General features: G+C 43.4%; 2 protein-coding genes across 8 annotated transcripts in view; one reads left to right on the forward strand and one right to left on the reverse strand.

The window, feature by feature from the left end:
- Positions 1–3,527, reverse strand: part of apbb1 (amyloid beta (A4) precursor protein-binding, family B, member 1 (Fe65)) — a 146,785-nt gene extending 143,258 nt beyond the window's left edge. The window contains exon 1 of the mRNA XM_069712338.1: positions 3,518–3,527. The gene's annotated coding sequence lies outside the window, so the exon portion shown is untranslated. The remainder of the gene's footprint in view (positions 1–3,517) is intronic.
- On the forward strand, positions 302–16,600 carry c2cd3 (C2 domain containing 3 centriole elongation regulator). 7 transcript variants are annotated; one of them, XM_069712331.1, is made up of 33 exons: positions 302–587; positions 1,436–1,705; positions 1,783–1,940; positions 2,484–2,656; positions 2,765–2,925; positions 3,024–3,156; positions 3,242–3,397; positions 3,477–3,624; positions 3,718–3,815; positions 4,030–4,233; positions 4,329–4,444; positions 4,533–4,651; positions 5,004–5,135; positions 5,234–5,686; positions 6,700–6,851; positions 7,460–7,703; positions 8,064–8,247; positions 8,336–8,519; positions 9,017–9,189; positions 9,287–9,422; positions 10,156–10,424; positions 10,713–10,790; positions 10,882–11,496; positions 11,588–11,929; positions 12,013–12,151; positions 12,232–12,296; positions 12,384–12,589; positions 12,678–12,808; positions 12,892–13,032; positions 13,134–13,324; positions 14,051–14,828; positions 15,186–15,294; positions 16,368–16,600. In XM_069712331.1, exons 1-33 carry the CDS (start codon positions 536–538, stop codon positions 16,503–16,505), a joined length of 6,648 nt encoding a protein of 2,215 aa, XP_069568432.1. In that variant the 5' UTR covers positions 302–535; the 3' UTR covers positions 16,506–16,600. The 7 variants fall into 7 exon arrangements, with proteins under 7 accessions (XP_069568432.1, XP_069568429.1, XP_069568431.1 ...); XM_069712328.1 differs by having other exon boundaries at positions 303–587; positions 10,710–10,790; XM_069712330.1 differs by having other exon boundaries at positions 303–587; positions 10,710–10,790; positions 12,895–13,032.
- The last annotated feature ends 194 nt before the right edge of the window (positions 16,601–16,794 follow it).

Below are 16,794 nucleotides of genomic sequence, written 5' to 3' on the forward strand. Positions count from 1 at the left end.
TCTTTACTCTGTTAAAATGTGTGTGCTGCTTTACTGTAGCTAAAGTTTCACAGTACTTTATGTTGTTTATTTTACTATTTTTGTTTTTATTTTTGTGCGTGTGTAATACAATTCCTGATAATAGGCTAATGCAGCGTCTCCTTGCAGCTTCTTGTGACATTACAGAGACTTTGAAATTTCTCACATGGTTTCATTTAAATCAGTCATCAACAAATGACGTTTATTTATTGTACAAAACTCACAAAAAAGATGTTCATAGAAACTTGACTCTGAACCGCCACAGCGAAACAAACTCCATTTCCCAGAATGCATCAATGCGCGGCAGCGGAGGCGGGACAGAAGTTCTCGCGCGGACTTTTTGTTGCTCGGAAACAGTTTTCCGGTTTTCTGTGTGTGTGTGTGTGTGTGTGTGTCGGTGAGCTGTTAAACGGATTATTAGTTGGGCTGGAGAGTGAAAATAAACATGCCCGACACCGGTTCCGACTCCGCTTTGGCCAGGCTTGTTATTCGCAGCGCATGTCTGCTGAGCTGAGGCATGAAGAGCAGGAAGCAGGGCTCCGTCAGAGCTGGCAGCATCAAAAAGAAAGGTAAGCTTAGCTTAGCTGCTAACAAAACCAACGTGAAGTGGTTGTTGACGCCAGCTGTCACAAAGCAGTTCTTCATCAACTCGTAACGGTGGAGTAAAACATTTAGTCAACTGTGTCAGTAAACCCCGACTGGAAGCATCGAGGTTTTATTGTACTTTTAGTTGTTCGGGTTCATTTTCATTAATTCATTACTGAGGTTAAGTCTTAAGATCAATGACACAAGATTGTCATAAGATTGTGTTGATTTCAGACACTCGTAGGTTAAAACTTTATAATCAGTAATACAATGCCTTGTTTAACTGGTTGATTTTAAAACCAAATCTTACAACAGGATAGTACAATCCTGGACATATATATATATATATATATATATATATAGTACAGTAGCTCAGAGGATTATTTCTTGCACTCAGTGTGATGCATTTTTTTTTTTTTTTTTAAGTTTTCTACTCATCTGTGTCTGAATACGATGGCTGGGGGACATGGTTGAAATTATTGCAGTATTGGTTCAGGATATTTCCCATTATTGTTGAGTTCCAGTGCAGCTAAAGTCTGCAAAATTGTGTGTAAAACAATTGTGATGATCTTCAAATCAAAGAATAATGACTTCAGTTTGCTAGTTTTGCTTTCTCGAAGGCAACCTAAGAAAGTGTCATCGAAATATTATTCTGCTTGAAGACGATTGAAAATAATATACAATACTGCACAGTGTCATTATACCAACCAACGTAGAGCTAACAAGTGCAGCAAATACCGCTCTCAACTTTTCAAATGACATGCTGATCTTCGATATCAGCATTGCATTGTTTGTGTCGCCACTTCGTTGTAATCACAAATAACTCTTGCAGTCCCCAGCGACGTGTCCCCCTCTACCAGCCTCCCTCCCCTGGTGGAGGGCCAGCTGAGATGTTTCCTGCGGGTGACGATAAGCCGGGTGTTGTGGACAGTTCACAAGCCGCCATCTCCTGCGTTCATAAGGCTGCGCTGGTGGGGCGAGTCCTCCAACGGGACACACTTCTTTCCGAGAGATGGATCACAGCTGTCACAGAAAACCATCAAGTCCACAGCTCGCTTCCCCGTCCGCTGCGGCCCAAAGCAGTTCACCTCATACCTTACAGGTAAATAAAGAGACACCGATATGTTTGAGCTCGCTGTGCTGCGTTCTCTCAATCTATAACTTGCTGTTCATTAACAGATATGGGCTCTTTGGTGCTGGAGGTTCTTACGAAACCAGATCACTTGCCAGTCGCACGGGCTCAGGTCGCTGGCATCTCCCGTCTGTCTCTGTCAAACCCAGTTGGTGGATTTTACACTCTCGTATCTCCAAAATCTGAGAAGCTGGGAGAGTTACAGGTGAGTTTAAACCTGAAATCACACTTACCTGCCTACTGCATTTGTTGAACAGCACCTGTTGGTGATGTTTGGTGTCCTGACATTTAGCGCTGTACGCTGACTTTATGATTGCAGCATAGATTTGGAGCTGTATGTCAATTATATGATCATCTGAAGTGCTGTTTTGTAGCTCAGTTTAACCTTACTGTGTCGGGCCAAAAGAGTGCCACAAGTAATATTTAAAAATAGCTAAACATGGCACCTTTCATTACCTTATAATTTGATTATCTTTTTGTATTCAAGATTATTTCTTGAAAGTGTGGAGGAGGGGATCAGTAATTTCAACTTCTCAACATCAAGCATCACCGGTTTTTGGCTTTCTTTTCATCATGTAAAATTGTGGCACTGACAATCAAATGATTGAAATCCCAGCAGAGAGTTAGATGGAAAGCAAAATTATCTAGATTTCTTTATCTGCGGTTGCATATATAACCATAACACTCTTAAGAATTCCATGCATCTCCAGTTGTGTCTACAGCTTAGCTTTTTCTTGTATCCTCTCAGGTTTCCCTTAATTTGGAGCCTCTGGTGGAAGCCTTTGACAGCAGCCCCTCAGGTCCCACCGTAGACATCAGCAATGATGGACTGAAAGTCACCACGCTGCCCTCGCAGCCCATTTTGCTCTCAGCTGGCAGCGAGAAAGGATCGGTTGAGAGCACCGGACGAAACACACCGAGGTTTGGAGTATTTGTAATCATACACCCTGGAATGTCTTAAAATATCCAGTATTAAGTCTACATCTGAACACAGTGATCTTACTGAATATATTGTTTCAATGTTTTCAGAGGGAAAGACCACTTATATTTCCAAAATTCCCAGAAAGACAAAGAAGAGACTCTGGAGAATCTGATGCCAGTGAAAGACAAATCTCAGATCAGTCAAACAGCTGTGAATCCTTCAGGTCAGGAGGTTCGTCAGGGACAAACAAACAATGACATTCTTTCAGGTTGGTAGCAGCGTTACTTCACATGACACCTACATAACCACATAATGTGCAAAATGTACTGTTTCTGATGAGATATCCAACATTTACTCTCATCTCAGTTATTTTAGAGCGTGGAAACAAGCTAAGAAACGCAATGGTGGAATTAGCTTTGAAACGTGACATGGATTCTGCCCCGGCTCTGAAAGATACTCCTCTGCCTCTCCCAAGGGACAACATCCAAACCCCCTCCAAGTCAGTGCTTCAAAGGTTCATTAAAAAAACGGTGTTTTCTATCACGCAGCACAGTTTGTAACGCTTTATACCCATCTTATGTCAGCAGATCCTGTCCTTCTTCCTCTGGGATGTTGCTTGAAAATATCCTTAATGCTGATTCAACTCTCAAGCACGCTGATGATGATACTTTAGTCTCAGACAGTGGCTTGGACCGTCCTGCTGACATGGACAACAGAACTGTGGATCTGCTCCTTGGCAGGTAACAATGCGTGCATTTAAAAGAGAAACTGACAGGAAATTGAACTGGATTTTTACCTTTATTTTATTTATTTTTTCAGCTCTTTCACATCACCCCCGCCTCTTTGGGATGCACAAGGTTCCCCCCCTGAATATCTGTCTGGCCACAGCAGTATGTGTGGAGATAGTGAGCTCAACGATCCGCAGTATGACCAGAGCTTACTGGAAAATTTGTTCTACAAAACTCCTGTGAGTATATGACTATGATTTCTGATGTGTTTTTTTTTTTTTTTTGTCTCATGTCTTTGTCAGTTTACTTGATTTTTTTCTATCTTCTTTCAGATCTTTGATACCAGACCAGATTATACCGAGGAGGAAGATCAAGGGAGTAAAAATCCACCAAAACAGCTGAGACAGTCTGGACCCAAGATTAGTGAAGGGTAAGGGCCTTTACATGCTCATCAAATCACACTGCTTGAACATGAAACCATGAAAGCATCTTTGAGAAGCTCAGGGTGTGTGACATGTAATTCAAAATGTACTTAATCGTTGTTTGACATTTATGCAAAAGGAAAAACACACAGTATGAGGAAAGCCTAGATTCAGACATACACTACTTGTTATACCGCTAATAACCATGATTTGACTGTCCAGTCCAATTTCAGAGCTTCAGCGGTCCCCAGCTGCTGATGATGTTCATCCTATTCTGAGTGCAGAGAAACTTACTTTGCTGAGTTCAATCCGAATAGCGAGAGTGATCGTCGACTCCCTGACTGTTCCTGCCGAGAGCTCAGCCACCACACCCAGAAAGACCTCTAATAAAAGGAAACCTTTACGACCTTTAATCAGCAAGAAGTGGTGCGTGAAACATCTAAAATGCTGTTGATCTTTGTAAGAAATGAAAAGGTTATTCAGACTAACTAAATCTTGCATTGAATTGTCTCTTTTGTTAGTACATATTTTGTGGAGTACGTGTTCCCGATGATCTCCTCTTCCAGTCGACGTGATCGCTCCAAGGCTGGAGGCGGGGAGGTGACCAGAGCTGTTTCCAGTAGAGTCACAGGAGGAGGTACGGCCTGTTAGAATCTGTTTTTATGAAACCCACCTGAGCGATGAACGCCGTTTGTGACTGACGTACACTCGTCTGTGTTTTTCAGTGGTAAAGTACCACCAGGTCTCCGTGTTTCCTGTCCACTTCAGTCCAGCAGCAGTTAAACAATTGTGGGAAACTGATCTGATTTTCAACATTTACACAAGAAAGGGCCACCAAAAGAAAGTAAGTAGCCTTACACTTAATATTACTCATGCGACTGGTTAAAATACTGGTCAGATTTTCAGGTAATAGTAAATTATAATGACATCTGACATAGTTTAGAAACATATTACTCCAATTTTAACATTTTGCTTTTATAATTAGATGTTTCCCATCTTTAAATGCAATGACTGGTGGTTTTTGTGTTTCATATTTTAGGGTCTGGTATATTGTGTGACATATTTAAAGAACAACAAATAATTCCCTTTTTCTATGAAATGCTTAGAAATGCAGATCTACATTCAATAAAAGCTCATCACTGAATGACTTTAAAGTAATGAAGTGATGGTAATGACTTTGACTTCTCTTCCTGCAGCCTGTTGCCGTCGGTAAGGCGGTTCACCGGCTGCGCCATCTGCTGCAGAGCAAACAGCTGAGTCAGGACGTCGTCTTGCCTGTACTGAGCTTGGAAGGGAACAGTGAAACGCAGGAGATCGGACCTCTCAAGGTAATATCCCTGTGTTGTTGTTGTTTTTTTTACCCAGGACATCATTTTTGCAAGTGATCCCAGGGACTGTCACAGGAGTAATATCAATATGTTTGCAGGTGTCACTACAACTTGGAATAGACAGCAAAGCTTTCTCCTCTGAAAAAAGTAAAAATAAGCTGTGTTGGAGAGACACGTCGCCTTCACAAACCGCACCCAGTCCAGAGAGAGAAAGCAGCTCCAGAGCTCGACACGCTGACTCTGGCAGGGAGGAGTCACCACCTCGCTCTTCAGGAGACTCCAGACTGAACGTTTGGACTCCTCAGAAACCCTCAAAAGAACCCTCGCCACATGTCGGCCTCCACACTTCTCCGAAATCGTGGCAGCAGTTGGAGGAGGAGCCCGGGGTCCTCCTACATGCCTTACTTATGGTACCAGATGGAAAGAACTTCAGCTGCGGGCCCCTGCAGGCTCCAAACGTGTACTTGAACTGTAAACTGTTTTGGTGCGACGAGATGGCGAGATCTGTCGTCAGCTGGCGTCAGACAAACCCCACGTTCAACTTTGTCCAGGTTAGTCCAGGAGATCCAGCCCTCGAACCACATCTAAGATTTGACTCCAAAGTTGTCCGGCCATCTCAGTCTCTGGTCATTCTGGACAAACTACCCAAGTATCTTTGATTCATTAGTTCATGAAGTTCATCTTCCAATCACGATCTTGCATCACAAGACACGTATCTGTTTTCTGCTCCAGACACTTTTTTATTTATTTTTTTTATTTCATCTTAACTCATTTTGATAGTTGTTTTGTAAATTCAGTTTTTTTTTCTGAACCTTCACACATTGTTACCTGTTTTTTATTGTGTTATTTGCGTTCCTGATTTTGCATCGTCCTCTCTGAAACTCGTATCGCTGCTGTCCTGGCCAGGTCTCCCTTGAAGAAGGTTGCTAACCTCACTAGGACTTACCTGGTTAAATAAAGGTCAAACTAAATTGAAACTGACAAAAACAAAAATGGCAATAAAAGTGTCTGTTACGTCATGACGTTCGAGCTGACATGTCATACAGATCATTTCAGTTAACAATTAAATTGTCTTTTCTGCTTATAGGCCTAATCTTAGTGTGACGATAGACATACACAATATGAAGAAGAAGCCATTTATTGGCATTGAACTTTGGACCACAGAAACAAAAATTATATTTCTGTTTCCCTCCTTAATAAAAAGAATTTTCACTGTCCGTTATGACATAAATAACTTAAATATACAAAGCCTATTACCGATTTATACAAAGAAATTACTGGCCATGACCGGTACCGATCAATAAATAATGTACTATGGTGGTGCTGAATCTGAAAGAGGCACAAAGAGATGACATCATTAAAAGGGCGCCAGTCAAACCTTGATAGAAATGAACTGAAATGTCATCTTTTCAGTTCATTTCATCCATCTGTTTTTATATAGACGAATGGAACCAATTCTAATAACTATATAAAATTATTCCTGTCCGTTTAAATAATCGCGATTATATCATATTTGTGACAGGCACTGGCTACAGATGTGATTTTTCTTCTTGTTTTGTCTCAGGTGACGCCTTTGGCTTTAACCACAAAGCTGCTGGAGCGCATGAAGAATAATCTGATGGTGATCGAAGTGTGGCAGAAAACAGGAAGCTCGGGGCAGGATCGACTCCTCGGCCTCGTTAAATTACCTCTTCACCAGTTCTACATGTCATTTCGGTAAGTCGTGAAAAGAGAACACGTTTTTATATTTTTCTTGAACAGAATTTAGTGGAAGAAATGCAGCTTAGTCTGGATGAGGAGTAATTTGACAAAAACTATAAGTGACAGTAAAATGTTTTAGGTAATCAGTTCATCAACTATTTGTTTGTCAGACAAATTTATCTGCCACATACAGTGTGTCATAACGAACTAAGCATTCAGTTAAATATATTATTTAAGCTATTTTAGTAAATCAGCTATTTGCCTCTAGGGAAATTAGACAGACAAAACAGGCAATTTCTCCCAATTTGCAGACCTTTTATTTACCGAATGAATAAAATAATCAGCATATTCATTGATGCTAATAATGATAATTGTTTGGATAACAACCCTAGAAATTGCAAACACAGTAATGATTCAGTATCTGAGTTCAGAGCAGGCAAAAGGCTTCGCATGTCAGCGCCACATTCTCTTTTAATTACCTTGTCCTCTGGGAGGCGCTGTCATACACCTACACAGAATATGTAATGAGGTCTTTTTTCCCCACATGCCATTAACTTCTTGAACTCCTAAACACACAGGACACACTCTGTAACTGTGGATTAAAATGTACTCGTCCCCCGCAGGGATCCAAAGATCGCCCACCTCCTTCTCCAGGCGCAGTACCCCGTGTTAGCGGTGGACTGCTACATGCCCGTCATCGATGTGTTCTCAGGCAGTTGCAGAGGAAACCTCAGGGTTGTTCTGGCTATGGGTCGATCAGAGCAGGTAGTTACCCTCCAGCACACGAGGGATGAAGAATATGACTCTTCGACTCATCTTGTGAGACCGGTTCATCTGCTGGATCACCAGCCACATTCACAAACAAAGGTCAGTGCAGCTTTTAATTTTCTTTTTGTCAGACAGATCATTGTCGATCGAAAGCAGGCATTCGTATAAAAAAAACAAAAACTGTTTGCTGTCACACAATAAAATGAACTCCCGGGATCACGAATTTCTTGTGTCCCACTAACATCATGTCAAAAGGCCCAGTGCCTCACCTTCCCTCTAATGCTGCTCATCTAATATAAGAAAGCGTGTGTTTGTATGTGCGCGCAAATATGTAAACAAAAGAATGTCATGCCTTTCTTTTCATCTTTTTCTCATTAATGGACGTGAATAGGAACACACTCTTAACTGCACTGACGAGATGAACAAGTCTGTTTCCCGTTTGTTTGTCTCTCCCTTCAGGAGATTGCAGCACAAGTGGAATCTATGAAAGAGCATCTGTTTGTGATAAGAGTGGAGAAGATCAGCGGGTTGACGCCTCTGCAGTCCACCGTGTGGGGCGAGGCTGACTGCTACGTCCAGTACAGTTTCCCCTGTCAGGAGGCGGACGCTGCTGCGCCGGTGGACCAGGACCTCCTGGAGAGCAGTAAGGCCATTAAAGCATGCAAAACCTTCAGCCCAAGAAGTTTTCTGTTCCCTCTGAATCACTCTGACCTGCATCTCATCTCCGACAGGCTTGAACCTGAAGCCGTTTCGTACCACCGCCACTCTCTGCATCCCCGACCCGGCGTTCGGTCACACTGAGACTCACGTTCTTCTGGCGCCTGAAGGAGTTCCTGTCCAGAGGCTGCTGCTCAGCTCTCTGTCAAGTCGAGGCCTGAGCAGCGGAGGAGGCGTCCAGTTTGAAGTGTGGTGCAGGTTTGTTGTTGTGACTTTCTCATTCATCGAAGTAACATTTTATTTTGACATGACATGTTGCATCTAATAGTTCAAATTCTGATTGTCAATCTTAAAAATTTACCCCCAAAATTTCACTACCTAACAATCGCTGTTCGAGTTGTGCCTCCGTGTGCCTCATGCCCTGAGTGTTGCTGTTATGTTGAGCGCTCAGGTGCTACTGTGGCTGATCTGCACTCTGTGAATAAAGTGTATTTTCAACTTTACTTGGCGAAAGAGTTTCCTCGCACTGCTTTGGGATTGTTTTTTCATCACTACCTCTGATGTGTTTCAACAAAAACATGGTTTCTTGTTCAGAAAAGATTGTCAACATAATTTTGAATCTGGGGTGTGACTGCTTAATGCAACACCTCAGTGTCAAAGTATTCGGTGATATTGCAATTTAATATCGTACATTCTTAAAATATTGGGCTCAACATGCTGGTTTTAATTGATTGACTATTATAATGTCTCTGCAGATATTATTATCCAAATGTCAGAGATCAGCTTGTGGCCAGAGGAATGCTTCCGCTGTCCAAACTGTGCGCCATGGTCACCATGCAGAGACAACATCCTAACGAGGCTCAGATGTTCTCCCTGCCACTGATTTCCAGGACGGACAGTCCCACAGGACGCCAGCCTCAGCCGTCGGGTACACACACACACACACACAATAAAGGCAATAAAAACATACATGGACACGACACAGGTTCAGCATGTGAGTGGGACTGATCGGTTTTGTTTCTCAGGCTTGCTAGATGTGTGCATCCGATACAAGCACCGGCCCGTGAGACCTGAAGGACGGGCTGGAAGAGGAGCCGCCTCTCGTGTAGTGACGCTCGTGGTTCAAGTGCACAGAGCATCAGGTCTGCAGGCAGCAGCGAGGTACGTCAGCACCACTGACGTCTGGACAGAGTTAATAGGTTTTCATTTCATCTATATGACTGATAGTAAACAGAATTTACACAGCCAGGAGTTCAAAGTAAAACTCACACATATGTACATGCAGCAGGGACGTTTGGGAAATTTCAACATGTAGAAAACACGGGGGGGGGGGGGGTCATGATGAAAACTGTCTTTTTGTTTTAAATATAACATTTTGATTGTTAAGCTCTTTGTTTGTGCAAATTTGTGTAGCTTCTCAATTGTGGGACACCAAGTGGGGAGGTTCTGTGGTTTTGTTGTGTGAAGGGGGATTGTTTTGGCTAAAATACAGCATCTATGTACTTTAACAGTATTCATGTAGCCATCAGTCAAAGACCTCCTCCACTGAAAATCAAGTGTTTAACCTTGTTAACAAGTCCATGTAATGTGTTTCTCATGATAGAAGAAGAGCAAAATAAGCAGTCACCACCATGGCTGAGCATTTTTATTTTCTGATAGTCTCAGGGTTTCATACGTCACATAATTAATAGCGTCAGCTTGCAGAGTGGGTCTTTGTATATGATCGAGCTGTCAGCTGGAGCTTCAGGTGGCGGACTAGTTTATTTATACAGCCAAGTACACTGAATGAAGGCAAAGAGGTGCATCTAAGCCTCTTTAAAGCAACAGTACATATACTTGTCGACAGTATCCTTCACAGCCTTTTTACTTTGCTGTCACACGTCTTCTGTTTCAGGTTCTTATCAGAACGAGATGAAAGGTTCAGCTACTTTACCTCTGTGGGGGTGAACACTTTCGTCACGGTCCATCTGTCCTTCTTGCCCGAGAGTGAGAGGAGGTGTACCCGCACAGCAGCCAGGAGCTTCTGCCCCGAGTTCGACCACCACATGGAGGTGTCCTGTGATCTGCTGGTTCAGAGGAGCAGCGGAGAAACCTGCAGTCTGGCGGAGCAGCTGGAGCAGACCTCTGCTGTCTTCACTGTCTGGAACAGAGACAATCGCAAAGGTTGGAGGGAGCTTATTATGGTTTACTCAACGCTACACCAACATTTAATATACATGATGTATGTTCTTTTTTTTTTTCTTTTTTTTGCTGGTAACACTTGAGATTATATTTATTTTGACAGCCATTTTTGTTTTTACAGTGTAGAACAGTGATCCTGTTTATGTAGAAGTTTTTGGTATTATGATATCAAATGTATCCTCAAGGTATTTTCAAATGGGAAAATATAAAACATTATTTGTGAAAGTTTTTCTTGTAATATCATTTATTTTGTCCTGTTTGTTGTAGCAGTGAACGTTTCCAAACCTAAAGATATGTTGTTGGGTACCATGAAAATACCACTGAATGATCTCCTCCATAAAAGAACAGGTATGTTCTCCTTTTGGTGACTTCTGGCTCAAGCGTTTGTTCTTTTTAATGCTCCCTCAGTCACTTTGTTTCCTTTTCTTCCAACTTGAAGGTATCTCTGGCTGGTTTGGAGTTTATTTAACTCGGGAAACAAGTTCCTCTCAGCACCAGCACATCTTGGTCGGAGGCCTGGAGATCTCCATCAGCTTCGCTCACCACTCAGACAGAGAACGGGTCATTAAAGCTGCTCAAGGTTTGGGCTGGGAGATAGACCAGAAGGACAGTGCAACACAGGACGATGAAGACTCCTGGGAACAAAGTATGAGAAAACTGTCTCTGACTTTTTCAACGCCTCGTGTGTGGATACCGCTCCACTGTTTGCTTCTGCCCGGCCACAGCGAGCTTCAGCGCTCCACCTACTGCTACCTCAGGTACAAGTTCTACGACCAGGACGCCTTCTGCTCGCAGATGAAACACCCCTGTGTCGAGGAGGGCGAGCAGGAAGGCCAGGCCACACTGAACTTTGAAGGAAGTAGAACTGTGGAGCTGAGGAGCACTCAGCCGTTAATGTGGTATCTACGGGAAGAGAGGCTGGAGGTGCAGGTGTGGGTTGCCTTTAAGAAAGACAAAACCAGGAGGCCCAGTGACACGGACCGACTGGTGGGCTCAGCGTTTGTCGATCTGTCCTCTCTCGCAAAGACACCCAAACAGAAGCTAACTCTGAGTGGTATGAAATCTTTAATAACTTTTTGTTTGATCAATGCTTTAGTGAAATCATGTCCATATTTCAGGGTGTGATACGTTTCGTGGTTTTACAGGCGTGTACCCGCTGTTCAGGCGCTCAGCAGCGGATCTACAAGGGGCAGCTCTCAGGTTGCACATCACCCTGGCGGCAGGCTCTGATCCCAGGGAGGTACCTGCTGGAGGCCACACCCAGCTGGACTCTGACAGTCAGGAGGAGCTCCTTTCAGAAGAGGTGGCAGCAGATCGAACCCCCTCTCCCATTACACCCGGAAAATCACACACAAAAAGCAGACACGAGAATAAATCCTCCCGAGCCACTCCAGACATCACATCTGTGCAAGACACGGAAACAAGCTCGGATGAATCTTTCCCTGTGACTGTCGCAGTGGACCAGGCGATGCACCTCAATCTGAAAGGTGAATTTGTGACCTGAAGTCCTTTTTATTTACTTTTTTTAACCTTCAGTACCTTAATAATGCTGTGTGTGTTTCTCTGGCAGGCTGCCCTCTGGCAGAGCGCAGTGAAGGAATGCCGTGCTGCTGCGTTTCGTACGTCACTGCCGACTCTACTGAACCAGTGTCCACAGCTGTCGTCGCCAACACCGACTGCCCCGTGTGGGACCATCAGCACGAGTGCAGGTTACAAACCTGACCTCGACTTCAATCTTGTAACGGAAGCAATCAGATATCACGCTGATGCGTTTGTTTGAAATTTACAGGCTTCCAAAGCAGCTGCTGGTTGATTCACAACAATCTCTGGTGTTTAAAGTCTGGCACAAAGGAGGTACAGGAAGCAGCTTCACTTCATTATTTGTGCTGCTTTGATCTGTTTGATGTATTAATTCATTCCTGGGTTGTTTTGCTTCCGTAGAGCTGGAGAGGGTGATTGGATTCGCCTCCGTAGACTTGTCCCCTTTACTTTGTGGGTTCTTGTCAGTGTGCGGTTGGTACAACATCACAGACTTCAGCGGTCAGTGTCACGGCCAGCTTAAAGTGTCCGTCACTCCGCTGAAGGGGGTCCAAGACCTGCGTGGGCAGAGAAGAACTCTTAACGAAGAAGCTGCCAAAAACTCATCGGTGAGAGCGAAGCAGTTCTTCAGACATTATCTTGCATTTAAAGTCCTTTTAAAATCTGAAACAAAACCGGAATGTGTTTCATTACCAGGCGTTGTTCCGGGCCACTCCTCTCAGTTACCAAACCACGGCCATGTACAGCAGCTTTCCCTCTCACATCAGCAGATACCCGGAGCAGAAGATCTCGTCACCCGACCACACGTACAGGCTGTTCTCTGAAAGGTCGGCATTCGCACACTTTAATTCAGCGCCACGTGTTGCTGAAATATACGTTGTGCCCCTGTATTTATCTGTCATCATAATAGCAGGTCCAGTGAGAGCGACCGCCACTGTGAGCACATGGACAACGTACGTCTTTACCATCAGAGTCTGCAGGAACAAGCAACCTCTCACTCTGTTTGTAGTGACATCAGTCCCTCCAGCTCGGTCCTGTTTTCAGCTCTTAGGTATTAGTCTTCAGACGGTCTGTCCCCACAATCGCTGCTTTATTATTCCGTTTTTTTATATGACTGGCATTAAATCTGAGCTGACTCTTTTGTTTTGACAGGAAAAAACTAAGTGAGCTCGACAACATTCAGCGCTACTTCAGTCGTAAGCTTTCAGCTCCCACTTTCCCGTCCATGACTGCAGAGGACTGTGAAAGCAAACAGGAGGAACGGAGGGACTCGGAGAGCGACACGTGTCAGCTTCTGTTCAAGTCCAACCAGTTAGTTGGAGAAGTCAACACCATCATTAAGGGTGAGTTCATCTTTCAAACAAAGAGCTCCCATTTGATTCCTGTTAGGCTCTGAAATGATCGGGTATTAATCAACAAATGCAGCTAAAGTTTGTGTGCACACGATTTGATGTCACAGAGACACAGCCAAACACATAGCACAGATCCTGAAAACAAAACAGCATTTAGAACAGGCAGGATGGTACATCACATAAAAGGGGCATTCATTATGTTATCATTTATGATTGTTCTTGGCAGTAAATTTGTCTCCAGTTCACCCAAACTTGGCAGCGGGCCCGGAGTTCATTGTGGACACAGTCTACTGTGTAGCTTTCACACTTTAACCATAAAAGGAAGCAAAACGGTCCTGTCTGATGGTCTGAAGAAGAACCAGAGGCACTCAATACAAACTAATGGAATAAAGTCTTGCTGCTGCTGCTCCTGCTATTTTGGACCTAGATGACATTTGTGTTTGATAACTTTTTAGTTGTGACAAGGTCAAAACCACCAGTGTTAAGTTCTGATTTTAGACATATCACGGTGAAGTTCATAAAATCTTTAAATGGAACAGAAAGAAAAAAAACACAAACTAGTTTTATTTGTTGAGAGAATCCGATTTAAACAAAAAGTGGTAAAAAAAAAAAAAAAAAAAGTTATTAGCACCTTTTCCAAAATGTTAAATTATTTCTTTAAGGAGGGATTTTTTTTTTTAGTTTTTATTATAGTCTTTACTTTTCCTCTTCACTCAGGTCTGCAAGGACACCACTTGGAAACGATTCTCTCCAACCATCAGAACAACCCAACATCTTCCCCTGTCGGAGACAACGACCCTCAAACCATCCCCGAGATCCTCTCCAGTCCACGCAGAGCTTCAGATTATCCACAAGAAGTTGAGTCTCCTCTGTCGTCTCAGCTTCCAGAGATGTCCGATCACCACACAGACTCCGAGCCCGAGGAAGAAAAAGACAGACGAAGCTGCGAGGGCAACACGTCCGACGATGAAAGTGAAGAAGCTCCGCATGATACGGGCTGCAGACAGGATGAGGAAACGGATGATGAGGAAGAGAAAGATGAGGACTACGAGGAGGTTGTGGTGAAGCCCAGGCCTCTAAACGAGGTGACCTCGTTAACAGACAGAACCAGTCCTTGGACCAGCATCCTGTCAGATCCTGACCTGGTTTCTCTGGAGAGCATGGAGGTACCAGAGGAGCCCCACCTGAGTGAAGACGAGGGCGACAAGAGGCAGACGGTAAATATAGAAACTCGTGACTGCGGTGGGAAACAGAAGTGTCCCAGATGGGAGGCAAACCAACTCCATCACAGTTTTACTGGATCAGAAGAAGAAGCCTCAGACGCAGAGAAAGACGATGAGAGGACGATAGAAGCTTTAGATGAGAGACGAGCAAAAGAACCCAGCAGCACCAACGCAGGGTCCGGTGATACGGCTTCATCTCCAACCACACAGCACGCCACAGATACCCGCAATGCTTCATGCTGCCTGGACATTGAAGATGAACACCTCCAGCCGTATCCTTGATCTGTGTTCACCGATTCATTTCTGGCTGTCATATTTGTTTATGCTGCTCTGATTTGCTATTGGAGGCAAAGTCAGATCAGAGATTCATTATAAAAGTAGTTCAGGTTGTGGATTATTTTCCTAAAGTTGCAGCTCAACCTCCGTCAACCAAAACAAAGCAAAAAATATATGTTTTTGCAGTATTTACATTTTTTTTTTTTGTCTTAAATTGACCTTGAATGCTTTAGAGGAGTTTTAAATATCTCCTTTTTATTGTATTCTAACAGATGGATCTTTTATTGTGCCTGGCTTGTATGATGCCATCATGTTCTGTCTGTATGGTTTTTTTTTTAACATTGTGCATGAAGCTCCATCCCTGTGGAGGTCCCTAACTTCTTCCTGCCCTCCCACCAACTGGAGGCTTCGATGAAAGCCATCCGTTTAGCTCCGTCTTTCTCCCAGATGTCCAGCGACCCGGTGAGTATTTCTCACTGGCTCTGCTTCTGCCATTCGCACTCGCTCACCCAATTTCAAGAGTTCATCTACGAAAGGCATCCAGTAGAATCATATGCACAAACCAAGTAGTTTGATTTATTCTTGCAATGTAATTTGTATTCTGGGAATAAATTTTCAACTTTATTCTTGACATTTTAACTTTTTCTTAGAGCGTAATTTAAAAATCTGCATCTTTTTTTTCCCTTAATGTGGCCATAATATTCCATCATAGGCTTCAGCTGAGGTGCAGCATCAGGTTGTCATGTGACCACTTAAACTCCTGTGGATGTTTCTGCAGTTTAATGTAAACTTACTGCAGAAATGGTTCAACCGTAGACTTTATGTAGAAATGGACCTAATCTGATCTGAACTGTGAAGTCAATACGGAAATGCCTTGAGTGCAATACCACTGAGGGCCTCTAGGGGCGGTCTTTAAAAACCTCTGGCCCCAATAGACTCCCATTCACAAAGTTACAACAAAGCTTAATGCTCAGCAAACTACAACAGCAGAGATAAAGAAGATCATATTTAACAATATGAAAATAATCAGATGTCAATTGTTGAAAAGACTATTTTTTTTTTATTTTTATGGGCCACAATGCAAAGTAGCGCGAAGACGTCATTTAAAAGAAGATGGTGATTTGGTGAGGTTGACGGTCTCATGATGACTTTGATAACACCACTAGAACAGTACAACAACAGAGAACTCAGACTCTCCTGCTCCCTGCGGGATGACGTGGCTCTCGCCTTTTGAAGAACCAGTTCGAGCCTGTTGTCGATCTGAAGGTTGTACGTTCTGCACTTCTGGTGGACACGTGAGAAGCCTGTTCAACGGCGAACCTGCTCGCGCTAACCGAAGAAAGGCTTGTTGTGTCTGAGTGGTGACTCGTGATTTACCACACACCTAAAACACACAATGACCTCACTCTAACGTGTTTGTTTTAGTCCCGCCTTGTAAATACCATCTCGTCATTATTTAAGATGAAGCAGAGGATCTTAGTTCTTTTTGTTTTAGCTCTTACTCTGCAGCTGCATTCTGTCTTTGACCTTCCCAGGGCCGGAGCTCCTCTGCTCACGGCATCCCCCCTCGCAGAGGCCCCCGGCAGCGTCCCGACATCTCGCCGTCGTCCATGAAGAAAGAGACGGAGAGAATAGCAAAAATATTCACAGCGCACATCGATGAGACCCGGTAGTGTTTGCTGATGACGGCTTTCGAACAACAAAACAATCATGTACATTAAATGTAACATTTTATATTTTTATAAATAAATATTGACTGTTTTCAACACCTGAGGCTCTTTTTGTTGTTCGTTGTTGGTAAAGTTTAAAGGTGTAGCACGTGTGTGTTAATTCCATTTCTAAGAGTTTTTGGTCACATTTGTAAAGAACTGACGTTAGGACACCAATGAAACCTGTAAATGTTGTTGGTTTTTTAAATGGTAAAGAGGGACTCTGTAGATATTCAGTATTGCCCTTTCCTAA

The sequence above is a fragment of the Brachyistius frenatus genome, unplaced genomic scaffold (assembly GCF_029030835.1).
Source record: "Brachyistius frenatus isolate BFR_SWC_R1_liver_20210118 unplaced genomic scaffold, ASM2903083v1 Contig_109, whole genome shotgun sequence".
Taxonomy (NCBI): domain Eukaryota; kingdom Metazoa; phylum Chordata; class Actinopteri; family Embiotocidae; genus Brachyistius; species Brachyistius frenatus.

Coding starts and splice junctions, on each gene's coding strand:
- c2cd3 (XM_069712328.1), top strand. CDS start 536: ATGAAGAGCAGGAAGCAGGGCTCCGTCAGAGCTGGCAGCATCAAAAAG. Junction 8,520..9,016: donor CAGTTTGAAGTGTGGTGCAG/GTTTGTTGTTGT, acceptor ATGTCTCTGCAG/ATATTATTATCCAAATGTCA. Junction 12,152..12,231: donor GACCATCAGCACGAGTGCAG/GTTACAAACCTG, acceptor TGAAATTTACAG/GCTTCCAAAGCAGCTGCTGG.